This window comes from Sciurus carolinensis, chromosome X (assembly GCF_902686445.1).
Source record: "Sciurus carolinensis chromosome X, mSciCar1.2, whole genome shotgun sequence".
Lineage (NCBI taxonomy): Eukaryota > Metazoa > Chordata > Mammalia > Rodentia > Sciuridae > Sciurus > Sciurus carolinensis.
The window spans coordinates 46,891,030-46,902,552 of NC_062232.1; the positions used below are offsets into that span (position 1 = coordinate 46,891,030).

General features: G+C 35.3%; 1 protein-coding gene across 1 annotated transcript; it reads right to left on the minus strand.

Moving 5' to 3' along the window:
* Positions 1–395: 395 nt before the first annotated feature.
* Spin4 (spindlin family member 4) lies at positions 396–3,563 on the minus strand. Its single transcript, XM_047536318.1, has one exon. It carries the CDS (start codon positions 3,075–3,077, stop codon positions 2,328–2,330), a length of 750 nt encoding a protein of 249 aa, XP_047392274.1. The 5' UTR covers positions 3,078–3,563; the 3' UTR covers positions 396–2,327.
* Between the last annotated feature and the right edge of the window lie 7,960 nt (positions 3,564–11,523).

Sequence of the window (11,523 nt, forward strand, 5' to 3'; positions counted from 1 at the left end):
CATCAAATACCAACTATTTTAATTCATTACATCCACAAATTAAAGGAAAAAGATCATATGATTTTAACAATATTTGATGAAAACATATTTGATAAAATTCAGGAGCCATTTCTGATAATAACACTATGTAAAACAGGAACAGAAGAAACTCCAAAACAAATTAATAACCAATAGCAAATCAATAACCAAAAACAAATATAATACTAATATGAAATACTAAAAATATTTTTTGAAAATTAAAAATAGGATAAGCATATCTGTATCATTATACAACACTATTCTGGAGATTCCAGCTAAAGTAATATAATCAATATAAACATTTGAAGAAATAATTTTTATATACAGGTGAAATGATTGTATATCTAGAGTCCAAAATATTCTATTTTTAAGCCCACTATAATTTAGAAGATTAAATAAATCCATTGGATAAATGATAAAAATACAAAAATCTGTAGGTTACTTGTATTGCCCAGAATAACAGTCTACAAATGAGGAGGAAAATATATCCAATTCAAAATGTCAAAATGTGACAACTATAAAAATACTTAAAATTTAGATCAATTTTACATGATAGACCTATATGAAGAATACTATGAAATAAGATCAAAAGATTTCAACGATATTTCAAAACACTTGAGTGTTGACAATTAATATTATTATGTTTTCCTCCAAAGAGAGATGCAGAAATTTAATGCAATTCTAATTGAGACTTTGTTAATGACAAAAAAGATTAATTTTCATATGAAAGAATTAATATGGAGGACAAATTACACTGGCGGGGGGAACACCAAAAAACTAATGAATGAGAAACTGCTTTACCAGATTCTAAAACTTATCATTAGTCAGTATATTACAAACTATGTGATATTGGCTTAGAAATTAAAAAATTGGTGGTTTTTTAAAAATAAATGGTATAATTGGATATCCAATGTGAATGAAATATATAGTTGGATCTCTATTTTATACCATATACCAGAATAAATTTCAGATGAATCAAACATTTAAACTTCAACAATAATAAAATTATTATAAAATGTAGGTGAATATTGGTATGACATAGGATGGGGACGTACATCTGGAAAATAACAGGAAACAAAAGTTATAAAAGAGATAATGGTCTAACTAAATTTCTTACAATTATGAAACAAAAGCCATCACCAATAAAGTCAAGATTAATTATATAATAGAAAAATCATAACACATGAGCTACAAATGATTAAATGCACTTTATAGCAAGAATTCCTACAAAATTTTAAGAAAAAGATCAACAATTCAATAGATGAATGTACAAAAGATAGTAATTGTCAAATCACAAAAGAGAACCATCCAATAGAAAAAGAAATCCTCTTTGAAGTCAAGTAAAAGGCTATCACAGTGAAAGGCAATACCATGTAATTTCTGACCTTTCAGATTTTTAAATCTTAAGAAATGATACTGCAGAGGATGCTGAAAATAGGTACTTTCATTTTGAATGGTAATCTTGTAGAATTTCTTAAAATTAAACATATGCCTCGTTAGCATTTCTGAGAATCCAACCTATAGAAATAAATGTACCACTTTGTATTGTGGTAGAGTTATGATGGGAAAAAAGGAAATAAATGACCATCAATAACAAAAATGTTGGGCTGGGGTTGTAGCTCAGTGGTAGAGCTCCTGCCTAGCATGTGTGACATACTGGGTTCCAATCTCAGCACCACATATAAATGAAATGAAATAAAGGTCCATCGACAACTAATAAAATATTTTAAAAAACAAAACAAAAAGGTTGAACACTTTTTGGTTCATCTACATGTATTGAATATGCAGCTGTTAGAGTGAATGTGAGAGAGTTAGAGAGACAGAGAGACTGTAGCAATCGATCAGCCAGGATGATGGCAGGTTACTACATGTCAAGTGAGAAAAGCAATTAGAGAAAATCATGTGGCTTGCCGCTTTTACATAAAATACTATGACAATCTTCATGAAGATGAAGAAAACATGGAAGAATGTAGGACTGGTTCTCAACACCTGGGAAGAACAAAGTAGGAAGGAAAAAAAATGGGGGAGAAGGATATGGAATAGGGTTAATCTACTTTTACATTACAAATACAGACACTTTAATTTTCTACTAGCACCCAATTTAAATGTCTCATTAATGAACAAGCAATATCAAAATTACCACCATAATTGGGGCAAAACTGTGGAATAGTCAATACAAGAATTGGAGGCACAATAAGATTTACTTACTTTCCTGAATTTCTGATGCCAAAACTGTTCTCCAAGTTCACAATTATGAAAATACAAAATATTTTACAAGTAATTGTTCCCCAACAAAGAGCACAATGACCTTATGGGGTTTTCACCAAACCATAGACATAAATGTGAATATCATCATCAAACTTAATGAAGTAGACAGATGGCTTGGCCACCACTTGATGGATGAAAATGCCAGTTCTCTTGGATCCGTCATCTTTGGCGTGCTCCACCTGCTTACCCACCAGGCTGTCGACCACCTCTCCAGGCTCCCGTTCAGCCATAGGGAAATAGTAGTTGGAATCTGGAATGATGCGCAGGTCACCATCTTTGTAGTCATCCAGCAGGGTGTACATATAGAGTACTGGATCTTTCTCATATGTGATGTAAAACCAAGTATCCATCACTGGGGCTCGTGCCAGCACCATACCCTTCCATTCATCTTTCCTACCGTGCTCGCCTTCAAAGATATGCCCCACTGCCTTCCCAATCAGGGAATCTGCCAGGCGCGAATCAATTCGAGGAGTTGGCACTCTCTCGGGAAGAATCTCTAGCGCTAGAACTCTCTTATCTCGGTGCAGTTCTAGTCCATACACACTATCTTTGCCGTCATATTTAATGATGTAAAGAGTGGGCTTCACGGAAACTTGCTCGAGCACAGTGCCCTTCCACTGCTCCACTGGCTCATTGCCTTCTTTCCAACCGTGTTGAATGCGGCAGCCCACGATGTTCCTACGAGTGAGGAAAGTGGGCTTGCGCCGCTGCTTCCTGTGGGTGTGCCTTTTCTTCATCAGGTATGCGGACACGCCATCTACCCCCGTGGGAGGCATGGTTGGAGGAGACATGACTCAGGGCTTAGGAGGGCTTAGACAGAATTGCCCCTTGCTTGATTAAGCTGACAAAAAGTTAACAGTATCCGATATGATTTTTTTTTTTTCACGCGATCTCAGTGACCGGGTGCGTCCTCCCTTCTCCAAGAGCAAGGCACTCAGGAGAGCTTTGCAAAAACCCTCCAACTCTTAACTGCGGGCACAGGACAGTGTATGCCTCTCGACAGTGCTTTCTTCTCCTGTCTGGGAGGGGTGACTGCAGCAGTGGTAGCTAGAAAGAGATGGCGGGTACGCTTGTGCTGTCCGCGCCAGGCGCCCGCCCCGACCCCCACCTCCAAGTCCCAGAATCGGTCACTTAGCTGTTGTTGTAGTTGATGCTGAGGTTGCCGTACCGCGACACAGAAGGAGACCACGGGAAAGGAAGGCAAGAGATAAGGAGATGGCTGCAGCAGCAAAGGGGCAGGCGGCGGCACGTCTCTTGAGTAGTCCGCGCGGCCTGGCCTTCCCAGTGCTAGTCGGCTTGGCCCAGCTGTGGAACCGCGGTTTCTGCAGCTTCAAGAGCCCGCCCGCTCCGAGCCCGCCTGTACCTCGGCCCCGCCCCCTGCCGTCTCGCCTTCCGCTCCGCAGGCAGCAGTGGGGTGGGCCGGCGCGCGCGCCTGCATACAGTCTACACTGACACGGGCTTTCTCCTTTATTTCCTCTTGCGCCCCCCGACTGTTTACTTCAAACCCCAGCCAGACAGGCAGGCTCCCATCCCCCATTCTGGCTGCCTGCTGCCCAACAGCTTCCTCCACAGTGGCTTCATCTTACAGGAATGCCTCACGAACCTTTTGAAATATATATATATTCAACACACACACAAACACACGCACACACGCACACAGACGGAAAGAGTTTGTACATACAAATATACATGAAAACTAGTTTCTTTCAGTTTAAGGAATTTGAGACCAGAGAAAATAAAGCCTGTGCACAATCCTCCATCTTGATTCAAATCTCCTTTATATTTTCTACCTGAATTTCTGGTAATGATAATTTAATAATTATTTCAGTTTCCAAGTGTAAGGAAGTACACCGACGTTGTGGAAGTTTTTTTTTTTTTTTTTTAAATACAGTGAAATAAAATATGAAACGAACCTAACCTGGGTATCTAGACATACACTAAAATATTAACCATGCTGATTTCTGTTTTAGTAATAGACATGTGGGGAGCATATTTCATACTCATATCGCTTTTGTCATTTATATCATTGGAATTTTCTATAGTTAATTTCTATGGTTACTAAAATTATGAAAACATGATTCTTATTCGTACTATTTATTTTAATATTCATTTGATGGCCCAGTATTGATTCTAAATGGTTTATGATAGAAGAATAAGTAATAAAACTATTCAACTTCATATGTGGGGTTTATTGAACTTGTCTAATCCCTGCCTTTAGGGAATATTTAAAGGCATGGTGTCTGCATATGAAATAAGATCAGTGTTTGGAAAACAAAATATTAAAATAAAATTGTGGTCTCAATTTAGTAGAAAGAGAAGAAAAGCTGGTGTGTGTGTGTGTTAATATTTGCTATTTTTCTAATTGTGAAAGCACTGCATAGTTATATAGAAAATCTGAGGGAAAAGATAATGTACATACTCTCACTTACCTCAAGTCACAGTGCTGCTAAGAGGTTTAAATAAGAATGTCCGTAGAACTTTTAATACTACATCCACTTACAAAAACAGGAGGGTCTGGGCCATCATTCTCATTCTTCCACCCATCACTTGTGAGAAGAAAAGGCCTCATATCATCAGGGGAAAAAAAGCAATTAACTCACGTGGAATGAAGGAAATCAGGTGAGAGAGAGCTGTGAGGCAGCATTATTGGCTGCCTCCACATTACATTACCTTCTAAGTCAGTGGCAAAAATCTTAGATTTCAGACATTTTAATAACTCGTTGGGCAGAATTTGTGAGCATTCTCCAATTTTCTATGCTTCCAAGGACAAGGATTTTGGAGATGAGATATATTTTCAATACTATATTACAAAAAGTAGTGCTAAGTAACCAAGAAAACTACATGCATGAAAAGTTATTTCCAAACTCTTTAGAATGACAGTGATATATACATATTCACACAGTGATATACACCTATAACCCACATATGCACACTCAAAGTCAGCATGCATAAAGTCAGAAGGCAAGTCTGTGTAAATATGTCATTATGTTCCACAAAAAGTCAAATCCCTTAAATTCCCTAGACCAAGATACACCAGGCTCTTTTGACTTAGAAAAGCAGTTGTCAGGTGAAAGAAGACCACCCACAGGGCACTCGAATGCAAGACAAACCATTCCCTCAGTCCCCTTGGTTACATCCTTCAAAGGAATTCTTGCTAACAACCCCACAGCCTAAGGAGACAAAGAATTTCTAATATCATTTTTAAAATTATGATTCTGATATTTAGATCATTGACTACCATTATGGATTCAAAAGACCTTATCGCACTGATATAAATGTTTACCTTCTGTGTCTCCCACTAGACAATGACCTTGTTTAAGAAAGGACTTTTTATCTTATATCCCAGGTACCTTTTACACAGATTTAACACTCAATACATGCTTGTTAAATGAATAAAAATGTGCTTTTGACTGCCCTGCACAAATCTAAAGAAACTATCCTCAGTGAAACAAGTAGTTTTACATAAGCCTCTGAAGACTATAGTCCTGGCATTTCAGAACCTCACACAGTAGATTTATCCATTTAAAACACCTAGATTACTTATTTTGTGAATATATTTGACTACAGGTCTAAAAATGCTTAAGAGAACATATTAAAGCAAAGGGTATTTGGGAAATGGCTCCTCACCAACCTGCAATATGTATATAGTAACACAGTCTACTTCAACAGGTAGGTGAGATAATTAAATTAGATAAATATAAATAAATCTTTTAGAACATGAATTAGCAATGATAAGGACTCAGTAGTGTCCTAACTAGTCATTCTCTGAAAGGAGCCCTTTTTTTCTTACCAGGTCTCTCAACAAATCACCAGGCTCATGCCTTTGTTCTGTTTTACATTCAAGTCTTCTTACTCAAGGCTTGAGTGTAAATCAAGACTATGGCAGGATTTTGTCCCTTAGAGCCAATTTCAAACCAATCTTTGAAACATTGGAATATTCTGAAAGCCTGACTTCTAGATAAATAAAGCATTATTGAAAATACACCTTGGAGATACAGTGATAATTCGTACTGGAGGGTGGTGGAGAAAGGTATAAATCTTTTAATTCCAATGTACAAACCAGATTACAATACATTCTGCAAAACAGGTACAAATGCAGCACTGAGGACACAAAGGAGTTCATGATTTGTTATATCTGAAAAATCAACATAGACAATTTGGGTAGGTAAAACACCAAAAGGAAGATATTCAGAGAATTGTAGAGTGGTGAAATCTTTTTAGCCTAAGCAGAAAACAGCCAAAGGAAAAGCACAGAGGGATGCACAGACATAGGATATGTGACAATTGGTCAGGAACTTGTGTCTAGAGCACAAAATCTGTCATGCTAAGGAATAGTACATTTTCTATAGTGTGGTTTCTGGTGGGGAACAGCGCTAATCAACAGCCTCAAATTAGAGGAATTAATATCGCATCTACTGCTAGTTAAGCATATGATATTCCAATTCCCCTAACAGTGTAGTGTTGTCATTATCAAGTAGAGAGGTGATCTTTCATTCCCCATGTGACAGAAGCAGGCACTGTGTTCATTCTCCTGGCAGCTTTATACCAGTGATGCTCAGCAGAGAGGTGATCTTGTATCCCCCACCAGGCAGAAGCAACTGGTGCTCTGATTACTTTGAATTGTTCTTTCACATTCACTTGGTTGTGTGAGATAGTGCTAGTGACCATTATGCTACAGTGCCTCCCCACCATACCAACCTGATAGCAATGAGACTGAAAAAGAGCTAGTTGACTGACACTCTGGTTGTTTATACCTCTAGTATGAGTGAAACATAATGAAAAGTTATCCACCATCCACCATCAATGAATCTGAAAGAGAACAGTGAGACTTCTTGGTACGCAAATTTCCTTACACTAGTATCATTGTGATCCACTGTTTACATACACCTCCATTCCCACTTCAAAGTAATGATGTGGTATATATCAGTACTCCACTTTTACCAGGAAGGTATCAGAAAATCTGCAAAGGGAACTAAATTTTAATTCCACCCATATACAAGAAAGAGTGCTCAATTTTTGCAAAGTTGGTATCAGAGGTACCCATAAGAAGCCAAACATACATACACCCTTAGACTTCCAGCTACAAAAAATGAAGAGGTGTGATCTCTCTGATGGTAAAATAAGAATGTAAAGTAGAATACAGAGTCTCATAATATAATATAATAATGACTATGATGCAATGAAAAATTTCATCACCATTCAAATAACAAGAAAAATCACAAATGAGACAATACGATCAGATTGTCACAAGTGAAGTGAATCATAAGTTGGAATTTCTTTTCTAGTACCAGGGATGGAACCCAGGGGCACTTAACCACTGGGCAACATATCCAGACCTTTTTTATATTTATATAGAGACAGCGTCACTTTGAGTTGGTTACGGTATCACTAAGTTACTGAGGCTGGCTTTGAGCTCCATGTCCTCACCTGGTCCTCACAAGCCTCTGGAATATATGTTGGAATTTTTTGTTACTGGAAATTAAAGGAGTCATCATGAAAAAAAATGCTTCTACATGCAATTACAAATTATCTTGGAAAAATGAAGAAATAAAAAATCTCAGTAAAGAAATAGATGTTAAAGAAAGAACCAAGTGGAAACTGTAACAACTGAAATATGAAATAATGAAAGTAAACTACCTTCTGAAGTTAAACGAATTTTATATTTCTAGTTTTATATGAGACATACTAAAAGAATCAGTAAACTTGAGGACAAAATATTAAAGTTTACTCCTTGTGAAAAAGAAAAAAAAAATACAATCAGATAAAATTATGAACAGTCTCAGGAAACTATAAGACAATAACAAAAAAGAGAGTTAACACTTAAAATTACTTCAAAGAAGTGAAATCTTATATGTACAGGATCCATATTCTAACAATTATAAATATTAAGGAACAAATTAAAGATGACCTAAAGAAGTGGAGAGACATACTATGCTGTATTAGTCGGGGTTCTCTAGAAGAATAGAATCAATGGGAAGTATGATCATAAAAAGGGAATTTATTAGATCGGCTTACACAACTAGAAGCCGGATAGTCCACAATGGCCATCTGTAGACTGGAGAGTTGGAAAAACTAGTAACTGTGTAATCCAAGAAGCAGAAGCTCCAGAACAAGAGAGATCAACAGTGCTACCATAGTTGAAGACAAAGTCTTCTGAAAACTACCTGGAGAATCACTGGCAGAGTCCACTTTGGAAGAGTGAAGCAGTGAGAGTCCAATATCCTCAGACTAACAAAGCAGCAATCAAGAACCCTTTCACAAGAATGGAGCTTGCATCTGCATCTGCTTCCTTGTTCTTCCAACTTTTATTCCATCCAGGCCACCATCCTTTTGGGAGGTGCTGCTCATGCTTAGGGAAGTTCTGCACTTCAGTTCACTATCCCACATTCCAATCATTCCTAGACATGCCCTCACTGACACACCCAGAAGTCTCTTAATCATCACCATCTCTTAATCCAATGAAGTTGACAATTCAAATTAACCATTACATGTGCTCAAGAATTAGAAGATTCAACCTAATAAAGATGCCATTTCCCTCAAGTTGATCTATAGGTTTAATGCAACTTCTATTGAAAATATGAGTAAAGTTTTCATAGATACATGCAAAGCTCTTACATTTATATGCAAATGCACAATAACTAGAATCACTAAAATAATTTTAAAAGAGAAGTACATGGCTCAAAGAATCATTCAACACAATGTTAAGGCTTACTGCATGGCTACAGAAATCAAGGAAGTGCAGTGTTTGCAGTGGACCATATATCAAACAGAAGAGAAAACCCCGAAATGAACTCACATAAATATATCTGATTTTAAGAAGTTCAGAAGTAATTCAATGGTGGAAGTATAACACTTAAATAATGCTTGAGGAATTGGACATCGTTAGGGGGAAAATGTCCTATGATTAAGACTCATATATAAAATTAACTCAAAATATAAACTGATTAAACTGTAAAATGTAAAGCTATGAAATTTTTATAAATATTATAGGAGGAAATTCTTTGGATGAAATCTTCTCATACTTGACACCCAAAGCAGAATTTTTAAAAGGAACAATGGGTAGATTTGGTAAATTTAACCTCAATCAGGGAAAACTGGGTAAAAAGTATGCAGGGACTTTCTAGATTACTTCTGAAAATTATCTTAAAATAATTTTTAGAAATTAAATTGGAGGGACTAGGGGGTTTTGCTTAGTGATAGAGTGTTTGTCTGGCCTGCATGAGGTCCTCAGTTCAATCCCCAGCACTGCAAAACAAAAATTAAAACAAAAATACAGATGAAGAAGTGAAAGTATTATATGTAAAAGAAAAGTATTTATATACATATATATTAATAACAAATGAGAAGAAGAAAATTATATATATTTCTTCTTAAAGAAAATAGCATAAACATGTTATTTTATGTCTAAGAAAAAAAAAAAAACTATCCAACCTGGGCAAGTAATCAAATCTCTGTTGGTTTCTATGTCTTCAGACAAGAATAAGAGATGTGAAATAACTAATCTCTAAAATATTATACTGATCCAAATGTCTATGATTCAATGAAAATGAACAATGGGAAAGAGATATGGGATCAAAAATGGGGTTCAAGGCATAATAATGTAACCACTAATTATAAATTCCGTATCAGGAAAAATACAACTAGAAAAATTGAAGGGAAAAAGAGACAGCATTTTAAAATCTACAGGTGTAGATTATTGTTTTCTGTTAGTTAATTCAGAACTAAAAAGGTTTTTGGAGTTGTTTATTTGATTATAAAATTCTCATGTTGTAGTATTTTGACAGAGTTGATTGTGAGAGTTGATGAGAAAAGTGAAATTCAGTAAGTTTTATCAGTTAAATATATCTTGAATTAAAACTTTGACTCTCCACATGGAGGTGTCAGTTCAGGATTTGACAATGGATTACATGTCTAGAGAGACACATACACCCACATTTCAAAGATTTATTCTAACTAATGTTCCAATAGAGAAGACTAATTTAAATCTAGTAATAATTTCTGTTAGTGTCTTAATTTCTATATAAAATAATTGTAATCTTTTATCATATTTTGCCAAAACAACTTTTTAAAGCTATGAAGGTATGGCTAGAATCAGTTTGCAGAAAGAAAAACCTCATATATTATATGGAAAGAAAATTAATAAACTAGCATTAAAAGTATTAGTTTCATTATTTAACTTGGTTTCTGAAGTTTCTGTGACAAATGCGAATTATATTAGGGCTAGTCATTGGATTTTTCCTTCCTTGATAGATGAACTTTCTTTCATAAAAAGAGCAATAACACAATAGAGCTCTACCATAATAAACTTAAGTGGGCTACAAACAATTGTCTTAAAATGAAGACTGGATTAATATAAAGTTGAATAAAAATAATTTATATTAGTCTGCACTGAAACAAACACAGACATAAAATTTGTGAAATTTATACTAGACATAACTGAACTGAAAACATCCAAAATATTTAGTGGGTAATTGTTCCCCAATCCCATAGCTGATATGAAAACTGTAGATCATACACTCTTATGGATTCTAGTTGGAATTGGAGACATGAACTCATTATAAGAAACTCAAGCTATACACAAAAGAGTAAAGATGAAAATAAAAATAAATTTAAAAAAAATCACTCAAAACCTAACCAATATATACATTTTTTTTTTTTAGGAAAGACGGCATTCAGTTTATATTCCCATGTTGTTTAGAACTCCATCTTACATTATCTCATAAATAATTAAAATTATAGCATTTGTATATGCTTTGAAATTGTAGTCATTTAAAAGGGTTAAATTAAAAATAACTCAAACAATTGCAAGAGTTTTATATTTTTTCAATGGAATACCACTCACTTTGTTCTAAGTAAACTAATAAATGCAAAAATAAAAAAGAAATGAACTGGTATTTGTACCTGTTTAAAGGGATTCTGTGTTTCGGAATAGTGGAATTCACACCTTTCTACAAAGACATCCTATTCATGCTCAAAGACTGATTCAGAAGGTCTATGGTAGACTCTATAAATATGTTTTTTTCTTTTTTTTAGAACCTCCTCCAGGTCTTACTTTGAGAATCACTGCTACAAAACAAGTCACTTCAATTCATATCCCTAAGCTTCTAAGAGCATTGATAACTAAATATTCTTTCTTTAAGCTAGAGGACTCAGATTCCACATGCAATGGTCATTTAATTTAATGATGTTTTACATTTCCCATATATTTAGAAGGTTGTGATCATTTAAGAATTAAAG